This window comes from Lepus europaeus, chromosome 8 (assembly GCF_033115175.1).
Source record: "Lepus europaeus isolate LE1 chromosome 8, mLepTim1.pri, whole genome shotgun sequence".
Lineage (NCBI taxonomy): Eukaryota > Metazoa > Chordata > Mammalia > Lagomorpha > Leporidae > Lepus > Lepus europaeus.
This window is the reverse complement of record NC_084834.1, coordinates 55,625,674-55,642,567: the sequence shown is the minus strand read 5'-3', so window position 1 is coordinate 55,642,567 and position 16,894 is coordinate 55,625,674. Positions and strand designations below refer to the sequence as shown.

Genomic DNA, 16,894 nt, shown 5'->3' with positions numbered 1-16,894 from the left:
CTGTGTATCCCATTTCCCACGTTGGATCTTTCTCTCCCTTTTTGATTCTAACAGTTAGTATTAGCAGACACTTGTCTTGTTTGTGTGATCCCTTTGATTCTTAGACCTATCAGAGCCATCGAATGTGAACTGAAATTAATCACTTGGACTAGTGAGAAGGCATTGGTACATGCCACCTTGATGGGATTGTATTGGAATCCCCTGGTACATTTGTAACTCCATCATTTGCAGCAAGTCAGATTGTGCATGTCCCAAATTGTACATCTCCTCCCTCTCTTTTTCCACTCTTAAATTTAACAGGGATCACTTTTCAGTTAAAATTTAAACACCTAAGAATAATTGTGTGTTAATTACAGAGTTCAACCACTAGTACTAGAACAACAACAACAACAACAACAAATAGTAAAAAGGATAAAGTATTACATTGTACATCTAGAGCCAGGACAAGAGCTGATCATGTCATAGTTTCTTATAGTGTCCATTTCACTTCAACAGGTTTCCCCTTTGGTGCTCAGTTGTCGCCGATCAGGGAAAACAGATGAAATTTGTCTCTTTGGGACTGGCTTAATTCACTCAGCATGATGTTTTCCAGATTCCTCCATCTTGTTGCAAATGACCGGGTTTCCTTGTTTCTTACTGCTGTATAGTATTCTATGGAGTACATGTCCCATAATTTCTTTATCCAGTCTACTGTTGATGGGCATTTGGGTTGGTTCCAGGTCTTAGCTATTGTGAATTGAGCTGCAATAAACATTAAGGTGCAGATGGCTTTTTTATTAGCCAAATTAATTTTCTTTGGGTAAATTCCAAGGAGTGGGATGGTTGGGTTGTATGGTAGGGTTATGTTCAGGTTTCTGAGGAATCTCCAGACTGACTTCCATAGTGGCTTAACCAGTTTGCATTCCCACCAACAGTGGGTTAGTGTCCCTTTTCCCCCACATCCTCTCCAGCATCTGTTGTTGGTAGATTTCTGAATGTGAGCCATTCTCACCGGGGTGAGGTGAAACCTCATTGTGGTTTTGATTTGCATTTCTCTGATTGCTAGTGATCTTGAACATTTTTTCATGTGTCTGTTGGCCATTTGGATTTCCTCTTTGGAAAAATGTCTATTGAGGTCCTTGGCCCATCTCTTAAGTTGGTTGTTTGTTCTGTTGTTGTGGATTATCTTGATTTCTTTGTAGATTCTGGTTATCAACCCTTTATCTGTAGTATAGTTAGCAAATATTTTTTCCCATTCTGTTGGTTGCCTCTTCACTTTCCTGACTGTTTCTTTTGAAGTACAGAAACTTCTCAATTTGATGCAATCCCAAATGTTAATTTTGGTTTTGACTGCCTGTGCTCCTGGGGTCTTTTCCAAGAAGTCTTTGCCTGTACCTATATCTTGCAGGGTTTCTCCAATGCTCTCTAATAATTTGATGGTTTCGGGTCGTAGATTTAAGTCTTTAATCCATGTTGAGTGAATTTTTGTGTAAGGTGAAAGGTAGGGGTCTTGCTTCATGCTTCTGCACGTGGAAATCCAATTTTCCCAGCACCATTTATTGAATAGGCTGTCCTTATTCCAGGGATTAGTTTTGAATCTTTGATCAAATATAAGTTGGCTGTAGATGTTTGGATTGTTTTCTGGTGTTTCTATTCTGTTCCATTGGTCTATCCTTCTGTTTCTTTACCAGTACCATGCTGTTTTGATAACAACTGCCCTGTAGTATGTCCTGAAATCTGGTATTGTGATGCCTCAGGCTTTGTTTTTGTTGTACAAGATTGCTTTGGCTATTCGAGGTCTTCTATGTCTCCATATGAATTTCAGCATCATTTTTTCCAGATCTGAGAAGAAGGTCTTTGATATCTTGATTGGTATTGCATTGAATGTATAAATTGCTTTTGGGAGAATAGACATTTTGATGATATTGATTCTTCCAATCCATGAGCATGGAAGATTTCTGCATTTTTTGGTATCCTCTTCTATTTCTTTCTTTAAGGTTTTGTAGTTTTCATCGTGGAGATCTTTAACATCCTTGGTTAAGTTTATTCCAAGGTATTTGATTGTTTTTGTAGCTATTGTGAATGGGATTGATCTTAGAAGTTCTTCCTCAGCCGTGGCATTGCCTGTGTATACAAAGGCTGTTGATTTTTGTGCATTGATTTTATATCCTGCTACTTTGCCAAACTCTTCGATGAGTTCCAGTAGTCTCTTAGTAGAGTTCTTTGGGTCCCCTAAATAAAGAATCATATCCTCTGCAAAGAGGGATAGTTTGAGTTCTTCCTTCCCAATTTGTATCCCTTTAATTTCTTTTTTCTTGCCTAATAGCTCTGGCTAGAACTTCCAGAACTATATTGAAGAGCAGTGGTGAGAGTTGGCATCCCTGTCTGGTACCAGATCTCAGCGGAAATGCTTCCAACTTTTCCCCATTCAATAGGATGTTGGCCGTGGGTTTTTCATAGATTGCTTTGATTGTATTGAGGAATGTTCCTTCCATACCCAGTTTGCTTAGAGTTTCTCTTCAGACCGTATAAATCTTTCGTCTTTCTTTTCTTTTTTTTTTTTTTAATTATTACAGGCAGAGTGGAAAGTGAGAGAGACAGAGAGAGAGAGAGAGAGAGAGAAAGGTCTTCCTTTTGCCGTTGGTTCACCCTCCAATGGCCGCCGCTGCCAGCGCGGTGGCTGGCGCATCGCACTGATCCAAAGCTGGGAGCCAGGTGCTTCTCCTGATCTCCCATGCGGGTGCAGGGCCCAAGCACTTGGGCCATCCTCCACTGCACTCCCGGGCCATAGCAGACAGCTGGCCTGGAAGAGGGGCAACCGGGACAGAATCCGGCGCCACAAGGCGGAGGATTAGCCTATTGAGCCGCGGCGCCCCCTGCCACTTCTGACCTTTCTAAAGATAACTTTTTGGAAGGAACATTTCCTCTTTCAGTTTTCAGGCTGCCTATTAACCCATGATTCCTCAACATTCCCCCCTCAACAAGAATGGACCATAACTTCTCTTAGGAGAACTGGGTGATGATCACTCTGGCTGCTTCATGCTGTAAAAGGGTGTCGCCCAACACCATTTATTAGAAAGATTGTTGTTATCTTCCCAATGTGTGTTCTTGGCACCTTTGTTAAAAATTGATTAACCTAAATGTGTGAATTTATTATCTGGGCTATCTATTCTGGTCCATTGGTGTATCATTGGTCTATGTGCCTTTTTTTTTTTTTTTTTTTTAATGCTAGTGTTCTGCTGTTTTGATTACTAGTGCTTTTTGTAGTATATTTTGAAGTCAGATAGTGTGATTCCTCCAGCCTTGTTCATTTTGCTAAAGAGTGCTTTGGCTATCCAAGGTATGTGTTGTTGTTTTTTTTTTTTTAAATGGTTCTATACAAATTTTAGAATTATTCTTTGCATTTATTAAAAAAGATACCATTAATATTTTGATGGGAATTTGCATTGAATCTGTGGACTGCTTCTGGGTAATGGACATTTTAACAACATTAATTTTCCACTCCATAAACACAGGGTATCTTTCCATTTATTTATGTCTTCCATTTCTTTCATCATGTTTCATAGTTTTCAGTGTAGAGGATACTTAGTTAAATTTATCCCTGAATATTTTAAAAAATTAATTTATTGATTTGAAAGGCAGAGTTATAGTGAGAAGGAGGGAGAGAGAGAGAGAGAGAGAGAGAGAGAGAGAGAGAGAAGGGGATTGTGTGGTTTATTCCTGAAATTACTGGAATGACTAGGGCTGGGCCAGACCAAAGCCAGGAGTCAGAGGCTTCCTCTGGGTCTTCCATGTGGGTGTCAGGGCCCCAAAGACTTGGGCCATCTTCCACTGCTTTCATGCTTTCCCAGGCACATTAGCAGGAGCTAGATCAAATGTGGAGCAGCCGGGACTTGATTGAACCTGTGCGCATAAAGGATTCTGATGTCACAGGCGGCAGCTTAGCCTGCTACACCACAGCACCAGCCCCTGAATATTAAATTGGCTATTTATTCAGAATATATAAAGGGTTCAAATGATTTAATAGAAGAAAACCCCAGTTAAAAAATAGACAAAAGTGGTATGTGTTTGGCACAGCTGTTAAGATTCCACTTGGGATGCTTGTGTCCCATATTAGGTTCAAATCTTAATCCTACTTCTAATTCTAGCTTCCTGGTATTGCACACCCTGAAAGCAGGGGGATTTACCTAAGTACCTGAGTCCCTGCTGCTCGTGTGGGTGATAAGGATTGAGTTTCAGGTCCTGGCTTAAGCATAGATATGGAATTAATCTAAGCATACAATAAAGGATAAATGAATAGAGAAAATGTAGTGTATGTATACAATGAAATACTATTCACTCTTGCAAAAGAAGGAATCTTAGCGTTTGCTATAGCACTGGTTATGTGATATAAGCCATGCACAGAAAGACACATACAACATGGTCTCAGTTAAATATGGAATCTAAAAAATTGGAACAGGTAGAAGTAGAAAAATGGTGGTCATAAAAGGCTTGAGGAATAAGTTCAAGATGTCTTATTGTACAACATAGTAACTGTAGTTAATAAAAACGTCTTCTTGAAAATTGCTGAAAGGGGCCGGCACTGTTTTGTAGTGGGTGAAGCAGCTGCCTGCAGTGCTGGCATCCCATATGGGCGCCAGTTCGAGACTCGGCTGCTCTACTTCCTATCCAGCTCTCTGCTATGGCCTGGGAAAGCAGTAGAAGATGGCCCAAGCCCTTGGGCCCCTGCACGCGCATGGGAGACCCGGAAGAAGATCCTGGCTCCTGGCTTTGGATCAGCGCAGCTCCGGTCGTTGTGGCTAGTTGGGGAGCGAACCAGCGATGGAAGAGCTCTCTCTCTCTCTCTCTATCTCTTTCTGCCTCTCCTTCTCTCTCTGTGTAACTGACTTTCAAATAAATAAATAAATCTTAAAAAAAAAAAAAGAAAATTGCTGAGAATAGATTTTAAGGGTTTTCACCACAGAAAGAAATAAATGTGTGAGGTAATATATATGGTAATTATATTCTATGCACACAAAAGGAGAATGAATCCAAATTTCCAACTGAAGTAGTAATTATTTCTGAGTTAGGAAACTTTGGAGGAAAGGGAGGTTAGGAGGAGGCGATGAGATACACCCTAGTGGACATCAGAAATGTGATTTAGAAGTCACCTGGTTATTGAAAATATATACCTTGAGTTTTCACCTGAATTTTTTGTGAATTGCTGTTAAATTTCACTTTATAAAGTTTGTATAGTTTGTGAATGGCCAATATGCTTATTCTTATGTATCATTTTCAGCTTATTGAGGAGGGAATTGTTCTGTCACAAGGTGATAGGGAAGGGGAAGAGAGGAAGAGAGAATTGTTTAGAGATGCTCAGGTGGTCAAAACATCAAACTCACTTGTACCTTAATCACTAAAAATTTTTAAAATTTGAAGTGCATGCATAGTTTTTTCATAATGTACATTTTCTTTTTTTTTTTTAAATGATTTATTTATTTATTTGAAAGAGTTACACAGAGAGAGGAGAGGCAGAGAGAGGGAGAAAAGAGGTCTTCCATCCGCTGGTTCACTCCCCAATTGGCCACAATGGCTGGAGCTGCGCTGATCTGAAGCCAGGAGCCAGGATTTTATTCTGGGTCTCTCACTTGGATGCATGGGCCTAAGGACTTAGGCCATCTTCCACTGCTTTCCCAGGCCATAGCAGAGAGCTGGATTGGAAGTGGAGTAGCTGGGACTTGAACCGGCACCTATATGGGATGCTGGCACTTCAGACCAGGGCGTTAACCCGCTGTGCCACCATAAGGTGCCGGTCCCCCTAAGGTGCATTTTATACAAATTTAAAAAAATTTATTTGAGAGGGGGAGAAGAGGGAGGGAGCAAGTGAGAGAGCTCCTATCTACAAGTTAACTCCCCAGATTCTGTTTTGGGAGTTGGAACTCAAATCAGATCTCCCAGGTTGGTGGTAGGAACCCAATTGAACTATTACTCCTGCCTTCCAGGGTCCACATTAGTGGGAAGCTAATCAGGTGCCAGAGACAGGTATTGAACCCAGATAATCTGATATGGCATGTGGGCATCTTAACCACTAGGTTAAACCCTCACCATTTTTATAATTATTTTAATTGTACATATGTATGGGGTACAGTGTGATAACTCCAAACGTATTCAATGTATTAAGATTAAATCATGTTGCTTGTGGCCGGCACTGTGGCATAGTGGGGTAAGCCTCCACCTGTGGTGCCAGTTCAAGTCCATATGGTGCCAGAAGCCCATATGGGTGCCAGTTCAAGTCCCCACTGCTCCTCTTCGATCCAGCTCTCTGCTATGGCCTGGGAAAGCAGTTGAGGATGGCCCAAGTGTTTGGGCCCCTGCACCCACATGGGAGACCAGGAGGAGGCTCCTGGCTCCTGGCTTTGGATTGGCTTGGGTCTAGCCATTGCAGCCCTCTGGCAAGTTAACCCGCGCATGGAAGACTTTTCTCTCTGTTTCTCCCTTTCTCTCTAACTCTGCCTCTCAAGTAAATAAAATCTTTTAAAAAAAGTCACGTTGGTTAACATTTCTGTCTCTAGTCGTTACTTTATGATTGGATTGTAGTCTTCAAGCTGATCTCTTCTGTTTGCTCAGAAAGTCTGTAATAGGTTATTGTGAACTATAGGCACCAAAGTGTAGTGTGGAACACTAGGAGCTTATCTGTTCTGTTTTTACTGTGTTTTGATACACCCATTATCTAACCTCCCTTCAACCCCCTTCTTCTTCCCAGCCTTCCCTGTAATCACTATTCTATGTTCAGATGAACTTATTTTTTTAGCTTTTGCATATGAGTGAGAACATCGGCTATTTTGTCTTTCTGTGTCTGACCTATTTGTTGTTTTAGTAATAACTTTGGCTGTCCTGAAAATGTTGTATGGTAGCATAGTGGACCTGACTGAAGGTGAAGTGACAGCATATCATACTTTATGGTTTTAGAGCTTGTCATTCTAAAAAACAGTCATTATTATAGCTTGTCAGTTGAAAAATTGGTATCAGAGTGCATTCAAAGAGACATTTTTAGGGGAAATTAGTATTCTGGGGAATGTCTGGCACAGGGGTCGAAATCATTTGGTCTCGCCCTGCCAAGGTAACTGCAAGCGGGACTCGAAATTCAGTAAGTCTGAAGCGGGGTAATTTTTAGGTCGATAATTTTGTATGGCCCACGAATGGTGTTGTAAATTTCCAAATAGTCCTTGGCAGAAAAAAGTTCCCTCCTGCTGCCTTAGGGGATCATTGTTTTGTCTACTGGAGTGGTCATTAGATGTTGTTGGTACAGCTGATACTGATGATGTGTATTGTAAGGAAGGCAACTGTTCAGTTGTCCAAGTTTTTCTTATCTGTGTCATTTTAATTCTTTCTGTCAGAGTTAAAGTAAAAACAGAATCTCAAGACCCCACATCTTCCTGGAGATCACTTATTCCAGTCATAAAGGTCAACGTGAGCACAGTAAGTGAATTGTACTACAGTTAATGCTTGGTGGCAATAGTAGAACTTTTCATGTTTGCAAATATAATTTTTATGTGAGAAGAGAATTTTATGAAGATTAATTGTATTTACTGTTTTTCTAAAGTATGAGTTTTACCATCAATGCTGTTGTAAGATAAATTTACTCAAACTTAAAGTCTATTTTTTTCACAAATATTTGAATTGCTTTAAAGTTACCTTTAAATATCTTCAAATGCTGATTTGAATTGACCATTGGGATACTTTAAATATCATATATAATTCAAATGGAGTCATTTAGCTGTTGCTTGTAATTCTTTGTTAATAGGTCATCTAAGGAGAAAATTATGGCCACAATAGCATGGTATAATATCCTTTTGTCTCTTTTTTAGGGGCGTTTGGCCTTTGGGAATCATTACCAACCTCAAACTCTGTGCATCAACTTTGATGATGCCCTGTTAACTTATACTACAAAACCACCTTCAAGTCATCTTGACCAATTCATGCATATTGTGAAAGGAAAGCTTGAAAATGTTCGGGTCATGCTTGTTCCTAGTCCAAGATATGTTGGTCTTCAGAATGATGAGTAAGGAAATCTTATAAAAATAGTTCTTTATAGCAAAATAGATATTGACTTGAACTATACCGTCCTTTGAATTTCTCTGCTACAAGTTGTACAATAATTATGTATATGTCTCTTTTAAAACAACTAGATAGTCTTGCTTTAGAGGATAAATGGATATGTTATCCAGTGATAATTCTGAAAAATTTTCTGTATGTTATAACTATTCTTTTTTTTTTTTTAAAGATTTTATTTATTTTTTATTTGAGAGGTAGAGTTAGAGACAGTGAGAGGGACAGGCAGAGAGTAAGGTCTTCCATCCGTTGGTTCACTCCCCAAATGGCTGCAATGGCCAGAGCTGCACTGATTTGAAGCCAGGAGCCAAGTGCTTCTTCCTGGTCTCCCATGTTGGTGCAGGGGCCCAAGGATTTGGGCCATTTTCTACTGTTTTCCCAGGCCACAGGAGAGAGCTGGATTGAAAGAGGAGCAGCTGACACTCGAACCGGTGCCCATGTGGGATGCCGGTGCTTAACCTACTGTGCCACAGTACTGGCCCCTATAACTATACTTTTTCCCTTGTCTCTATATTCATATTTTAGAAGCATATTTTGGGTAATTAAATAATTTTTTATGTTAGGAAATGCGCATCACAGATAGTTATTATCCCCTGAAGGCATGGTTAAATAGTAAATTGATCAGATTTATTACAGTGCCGTACCATTTCAAGTTAGTGAAAATTTAAAATTGAATCAGAATTCTCTTGGAAAATTAGTGAAGTTAGGATAGTACAGTTTTGAAACCTACTTGACATTTCTTTAAGTGATTCCACAAAAATGATTGTTAGTTTTCCATCTAGTTTCCCAGACTTCTCCCTTCTGTGAAGTAGCTGCTTGTAATTAGGAGGTTTGATAAATGGGTGATAGATACTACATTCGCCCCATTGCAATGGGAGGCTTACATAGGAGGATCTGGGAGGCATTGAGAGTGAACAGCAGATTCATAACTCCTGTCTGACTCTAGGCCACACCTTCATGGGTAGGATTATGGACGTCTTTGATCTTTATTTTTTTCTAAATCAGCTTTGTTTTTTATGAAGGAGACTCTGTGGTTTCCTTTCAGAAGTGTGATTGTTACTTATCTTTTCTAACTCTTGGCTAGCTGCTTGTTAACTTATCCAGGGATTGACTAGAATGACGGACAGTGCTTTTTCCAAACCCATGGTGGTTGTGGGTCTACGTGGTTTTGCTCTTCAAGAGTATGGATGTGGTTGAGCATCTTCTGGAACGTGGGACTTGTACAAAGTTATTTATTTATATTAAGATACATATTGACTGGGACCGGCACTGTGGCATAGTGGGTAAGGCTGCCACCTGCAGTACTGGCCTCCCATACGGGTGCCACTTCCGATCTCTCTCTCTCTGCTGTGGCCTGGGAATGCAGTAGAAGATGGCCCAAGTCCTTGGACCCCTGCACCCGCGTGGGAGACCTGGAGGAGGCTCTTGGTTCCTGGCTTTGGATTGGTGCAGCTCCGGCCATTGCAGCCATTTGGGGAGTGAACCAGTGGATGGAAGACCTCTCTCTCTCTCTGCCTCACCCTCTCTCTAACTCTGCCTTTCAAATAAAATAAATAAATCTTTTTTTTTTTTAAAAGGTACATATTGACTAAATCTGGATTTAAAAAAATTGCTACCAAGTAAGATGAAATGTGTTCTGCTATTATTAATTTATATAAACAGTCTTAAAATTGCAGTTTTCATTCTTCTAAAGTGTAGAAATTAAATCATGAGATTAAACATTAACCTTTGTTATATAATACATATTTAGAAGAAAATTATTGTGTTTGTAAATGGTATAATATTATCTAATGATTGAGAAATTAGTTTTCTTAATTAAAGATTTATTTATTTGAAAATTAGAGTTACAGAGAGAGTGAGGGAGACAGAGAAAGAGAAAGATGTTCCATTTGCTGGTTTACTCTCCAGATGGCTGCAATGGCTAGAGCTGGGCCAGGTCAAAGCTGGTAGCCAAGAGCTTCATCCAGGTCTTCTATGTGGGTTTCAGGGGCCCAAGGACTTGGGCCATCTCTAGCTGCTTTTATTTGATTTTTATTTTATGTATATTATATGGAAAGAAAAATATTATTTTGAGGTGTTAATGTAAAATGGTTGGATTTTAATTTTATTGTAAATGCAGAATGATTAACTTTGTTCTAAATTGATTTCTATAATTCAGAACAAAATGAAAAATACAAATCTGAAATTTTTTTGATTAATTTACTGGTAATTTTTTATATTATTTCATTATTTAGTCTAGTATAGAATACATCTCAGGAATGACTTATAAGGATAGTTGACTGTATAAAAGATGTTTTCCCGTTAGTAAGCTGATACCTGTGATGTCCTTTTTAGTTTTTTTTTTTTTTTAATTTACCACCATTAACTAGGATGCTGAACATTTTGTATTCTGGGGGTATATTTATTTTACTCTTACCTCTTCTTCTTGTAGACCACCAAGGTTAATGGGGGAAGGTTTTGTGGTGATGCAGTCAAATGACGTTGACATCTACTACTACATGGATGAGCCAGGTATTGTTTTTCTGAAATATGTTTCATAGCTACAATTCCGTCTCTTTCAAGTGCTGATGATATTTCAAACCTACTTACTTTGGATATAAATAAGTATCAGTAAATGGCAAATGTGAATATGAGAGTGTTTCCTAAAAATTTTGGCATTTCTCAAAAGTTTAATCTTAATTAGATATTTTAGACTAAAAGAGAATAATATAGTAATGTTTCCTTCAATTTCCATTTTCACAGATACGCCTTCAACATTGAGAATGCTGAGGGTTGTGAACAAAAAACCTTTAGGGAGTGTGGCTGAGAAAAATTACAATATTAAATTTGAGTCTCAAAATTTAAAGATTAAAATCTAGCTAGTTATAATGCCTGACAGAGGTTCCCATTTTATGAAAGTATCTAAATAATCGTTTTTAAATTTTTTTTTTCCTAATTCTGGTCTTTTTATACCTGTCTGGGGTTTGCAGAGTCAAAGTATTTTCCATGAAAGTAAGATGTTATTTGCCGTTTTGCAATGTTGACTTTTGTACATTTTGCAATTGTACAGCAATGATGGGTAAAACTGCTGGTGTCTTAGCATGAATTAAGGCAGTGGCTCCTAACTATACGAATAGTCACTATATCTTTCACTGCCATGCACTCACAGTAAAACAAAAAAATGTTAGTGCTGCCTAAAAGTTAAACAATAGGAATTACTAATTTTATCAAATATTGGCCATTGAATGAAGTCTTAGAATTATGTGTTACAAGTTGGAAAGTTTGCATAAAGTACTTCTGCTGCATGCCAGAGTATACTAGTATCTTGAGGAAAAGCATTTTTGTGATTGAGTTGCAAGCTGAACTGCTTACTTTTTTTCATGGAACTTGTATTTTACTTAAAAGAATAATTAACAACTGATTATGGTTTTGACCTTTTGTGTGGAAATTTGAATTTTGGAAAATCTGACTCCTACTTGATAGCATCCTAGAAAATAACAGCTTTTCTGATGAGACCTCCGTGTTTAAATGTTAATAATGTTTAAAATGTTTTTAAATGTTTAATAATGTTTAATAATGAAATGTTTAAAATGTTTAATAATGAAATTAGTTAACATTTAGAATGTATCCATATAATTCAGTGAACCAGTATTTTAAAAATGACCAATGTATGGTATTACAAGGTCCCCATGTATATAAGATTTATTCAAAATGTAAGAGAACATCATGTTAACATAATAGAATATAACAAGTTCTGTAACATGGTTTCAGATTCCATATTGAAATTAATCTTAAGCTGCCACTTATTGAATTTTCACGTTGTACCAAGGAATACCATGCAGCATTACCTGAATAATTTGTTGAGGTATTCCTCTCTTTTATATCTAGATAGTTGTATAAAGCCACATTTCCTTCAAATCCTGCAGCAAAAGATTGAATGCAGAAGAAACTGTGAGAATCCACTGTTTTCTATTAAAGCTAGATATTTGAGATATTTGTCAAAATAAATTTAATACCAACCTAAATATATAGTTGTTCTTTATGAAAAATAATATGAAGCTTCACTGTTTTTCATTAAGATATGCTTATTTTTCATTTTATTTTTCATTAAATTATATTACATATTTTGTTATGTTGACTGGTAGTGAATTTTTAAATAAACTAAAACATTTTAAATTGCTAAATTTTAATTTTAACACTGTAAGTTTTGATAGATATAATACAAAAATAATTTTGGGAGTTCTTAATTATTTTTATGAAGGTTTTCTGAGACCAAGAAATTTAATAACTGCTGGTCTATGGAAAAATTTTAAGGTAACTACCTTTTGATTGTATGTTCTGAAATTTAGGACTTGTTCCAGAAGAAACAGAAGAAAATATTGAAGGAGAAATAAGCAGTGAGGATTGCAAATTACAAGACTTGCCTCCCTGTTGGGGACTGGATATAGTTTGTGGAAAAGGAACAGATTTTAATTATGGACCATGGGCCGATAGGCAGAGGTACTTGAGTAATTGTATTTCTAATAAGTCTTTAAATGTATTGTGATAGTAGTATAATTTTTACGAGAAAGTAGCATAATGCGGCAGGTGTTTAGTCTGCTGTTTGAGACATCTGCATCCCACGTTGGAGTACTTGTGTTGGATTCCCTACTCTTGCTTGCTATTGTAGACCCTGGGAGGCAGCAGTGATGGCTTGGGTGATTGGGTTCCTGCCTCATATGAGAGAGACCTGGATGGCATGCCCAGCTCCCAGCTTCAGCTGTTCCCCAGCCTTGACTGATGCGAGTGTTTGGGGGGGAGGAAACTAGCAGATCAGAGCTCTTTGTCTCTCTCTCAAATAAATTAAAGCAAAAATTTGTTTAAAACTAGCTTAATATTTTTATATACTTTTTAAAAACATATCACTCAATATTTTGATCCAGATAATAACTTACTTGTAGAGAAATCATAAAGCAATTCAACATTTTTCTACTTATTAAATATTAAAGTAGGGAACATTTACCACTAATTATGAGGGAACATCTAAATTTTATGTAGGTAGACATTGCTCAAAATGCATTTATTTTTTCTATTTATTGTCTAGCTTTCCTGAATAGAGAAATATAAGCCAAAACATGCATTCACTAAAGAAGACGTTACTTGGCCACTCAATGAATTAATGAAAGAGTGCTGATACTGACTCTTAACATACTGGCTTGGCTTATACTTTGTTAGCTTAAGAAAAAAATGTGCTACCTGCTTAGCATTATTAGAATAGCTGTATACTTTGTCAAGTAGTATGTTCTATTACTGTTGTTATCTCTAGCATATAGAAATACCTGCCACATTGAGTCACTAATTAACACATGGTGTGATAAATGAATGTTTGTTATTTGAAAATTGCAATACAGTAGTATAGCACTTCACTAAGTTCTTCATTAAATATTTAATAAACTTGGAAGTAACAGAGCTTAAAATTTTGGGTCATAAAGCAAATGCTCACTGGATTTTAACTCTTCTTTTATGGCAAAATTTTTCCTTTAAAAAGTCATGTTATATTCACAATGTAACAATTGGAAAATGAGGGTTGGGTAACAAAGATTGAATCTATTTCACCTATATAAGAAAAATTCAGTTTATTTGGCAGATCATTATATATTATTTAAGAGGAATAATTAAATCAGTGCTTTAAGACAAACATGCAAATTTTTTAGTGCTTGAATAAAGTGATTCTCCTTAAATTATTTAACTTTATTATGCACTTTAAAAAAGTATTACTATATATTTACACAAAATCCCACCTAAAATTCTTTTTTTTTAACGATTTTATTTATTTTTACTTGGAAGTCAGAGTTACACAGAGAGAGAAGAGACAGAGAGGTCTTTCATCTGCTGGTTCACTTGCCAGTTGACTGCAATAGCCAGAGCTGTGCCTATCGGAAGCCAGGAGCCAGGAGCTACCTCCAGGTCTCCCACATGGTTGCAGGGGCCCAAAGACTTGGGCCATGTTCTACTGCTTTCCAAGACCGTAGTGGAAAGCTAGAAGGGAAGTGGAGCAGCTGGGTCTCAATCCGGCGCCCATATGGGATGCCGGGACTGCAGGCGGTGGCTTTACTTGCTACGCCATAGGTCCGTCCCCCCTAAAATTCTTATATAATTGTATTCACTTTGAAGGTGGTCTTTGTATTATAAGGAGAATGTGACACTGAAGTAACCTGAGACAAAAACCTCAATTCAACAACTCCCTTCAGTAGATCACTCTGCTAAAAGAGAACATCAGTCTCTTAATCTGTTCTGCAGCGCAGTAAGAAGATGATAGTTTACAACAATTTGTTATATATTGTATAGAGAACTAGCGGAGAGGGGTTCAAAGATTCTAATGGAAAGGACTGATAAATGTTTAAGGAGATGGCCATGCTAATTGCCCTGGTTTGATCACTACGAATTTTATACATGCATAGGATTATCACATTGTATTCCATAAGTACATACAACAATTATATGCCAATTATTCTGAACAAAATACAAGTAACATTTGTCTTTTCACATGTGCAAGTTGTCTTACATAGTTCTTTTCTCTCTCCTCATATTGAATTTCTGCAAAAACATAAATGTAATCAGCAGTAGTTTGTAAGGTCAGTTTTCTTAGCATTCATTGATTAATGTAAGAAATATAGGAAAAAGTCTCAGCTGTTGGTTTAGCATTATGGGAAGTTACTTGTCTCTGATGTAGCATGATATTAACTTTTGGAGTTTGATATCATTTCTGCTACTTTTTCATGATTTTCTGAATCTCTAAGATAATCAGCTTCATGCTATTTTCTTTTTTATAAGTTTTCCTGACAGAGTTGAAATACACTATTAGAATGAAACTGAATCCTTTTATTATATATAGTGCAGGTATTTCCCGACATTGTCTGGCATTTTATTGCTTTCATTTACAGGTTTTTCATTGATATTTTCTCATTTGATCCTCATAATCTAGTGAGATATGTAGGAGAGAGATAGTAAATTTACTAGGTGAGGAATGGCAGTGCAGAGGGCAATTTGGGCAAAGTAGTGAAGTTACAGCATGAAGAACAAAGATTCAAACCAGCCTTAAATCCACTGTGCTCCTGCTGCCCATCTTGTAGTTTAGGATCATCTGATGAGTGTGTTGGATTTTGTCGTTAATATCCTTAGTTTGATATTATGCATGCCTTACTCAGACATTTGTAGAACTTATTTTCCTTTCAGACATTTTAATTAATGATGGCAAGTTATAGCCTTTGAGGCTCAGTTCTGTTAAGATCTTCCTGGTTTTATTTATTCTAAGTACCGTTTCCTGTCACTCATGACTCCTTCCTCAACCTTTGCTGTTTACAAACTGCAAACTGTACTTTCTTTGAATATATGAGTAACATTAAACTAATGTTTACTCACATAAAAGACTGAATTGAAAATTTCTTGGGTTCTTTCAACTTATCAAATGATAAAGGGAGGCAAATACATTACAATACTAGTTCCCAAATATTTATATATTTTTGAAATCCCTAGCTCTTTAACCTTTTATTGATACTATATTGATGAAAATGATTATGTAAATAGTAGAAATAATAGTCACTTCTTCTATTTGTACTGCCAAGTCTTTTCCATATATGTTGTGATTAATGTAACAGTTTTGTGAGACAGGTTTGGTTATTACCATGTGATACATGAGGAAGCAGGTCAGGCTTTCCTAGAGAGGTTAGGTAACTTGTCCAGGATGGAATGAGGATTCTAAGTAAGCTGTCCTCCATAATCAGTTCGTTCTTTGTCATTTGGACAATTGAAATACTTGTGGAAAGTCTTTAATTTCTCATAGAACACATGAATAGTGCAAATTTGGCCTTACTGATAGCTCATTTGATAATAGTATATATATTAAATCTCCAAAATTTTTACCTCTGGAAGTTTAAAATATTGGAGAAAGCATTCTTAACTGTCAAATGATATCACAATGGTAATACAAAGTTAGAATACTGACTTTGGTCCTTTATTAGAGGTAATTTTGTTTGATTAACATGTTGTTGCTCTTTCTAACTCCTTATATAGAGATTGCTTATGGAAATTTTTCTTTCCACCTGATTATCAAGTTCTGAAAGTTTCTGAAATTGCTCAGCCTGGGAGACCAAGACAGATCCTTGCTTTTGAACTACGAATGAATATTATTGCAGATGCTACAATTGATTTGCTGTTTACCAAAAATAGGGTAATTGTTGTAATAATATAATAGAAAATGTTGTTTAGAATTGAACATTATTTTCTAGAGTATTTTTCTGGTGATTAGTTCTATACTTAGATTCATTTTTGTGAACTCTCCTCTTCATTTATAAGTATGTTGCTCTCATCATGCTTTTTATTAAATGCCAAATAATGGAAAGAAATTGGTAGTAATTGAGTTTCACACTATATTATGTTATTTTTCCTCCTTTATATTTGGTTAAATTGCTTTATTGTATATTTAGTATATATTGGTCTTTTGTTCTTTGGAATATTTAATAGCCATTTAGTATATTAATAATTGTATTTCTTAAATAACTGAAAAATATGATGTGAATATAATTATAATGAATGTTTTATAGAACTTAATTTTTGTCTTTTGGTAGGAAACAAATGCCGTACATGTAAATGTTGGAGCTGGCTCATATTTAGAAATCAATATTCCAATGACTGTTGAAGAAAATGGTAAATTGTAATTATTTTTCTCTTTTAAATGATTTGTACAAGTAATTAATATGTAAATAATGCAATTTGTTAATCCTTTTAGACTAACATTAATAGGGTTTTATTTTCAACTTTTAAATATATTTTGATATACCTGTAGCTATTAAGGATTTGTCTTAAC

At 36.6% G+C, this 16,894-nt stretch overlaps 1 protein-coding gene across 8 annotated transcripts in view; it reads left to right on the top strand.

Moving 5' to 3' along the window:
- BLTP1 (bridge-like lipid transfer protein family member 1) overlaps window positions 1-16,894 on the top strand; it is a 239,607-nt gene that overhangs the window by 55,489 nt on the left and 167,224 nt on the right. For all 8 annotated transcript variants that reach the window (XM_062199676.1, XM_062199670.1, XM_062199672.1 and 5 more), the window contains exons 8-13: window positions 7,356-7,437; window positions 7,827-8,020; window positions 10,502-10,581; window positions 12,399-12,549; window positions 16,102-16,258; window positions 16,656-16,734. In XM_062199676.1, the coding sequence (XP_062055660.1) occupies window positions 7,356-7,437; window positions 7,827-8,020; window positions 10,502-10,581; window positions 12,399-12,549; window positions 16,102-16,258; window positions 16,656-16,734 (743 nt within the window). The remainder of the gene's footprint in view (window positions 1-7,355; window positions 7,438-7,826; window positions 8,021-10,501; window positions 10,582-12,398; window positions 12,550-16,101; window positions 16,259-16,655; window positions 16,735-16,894) is intronic.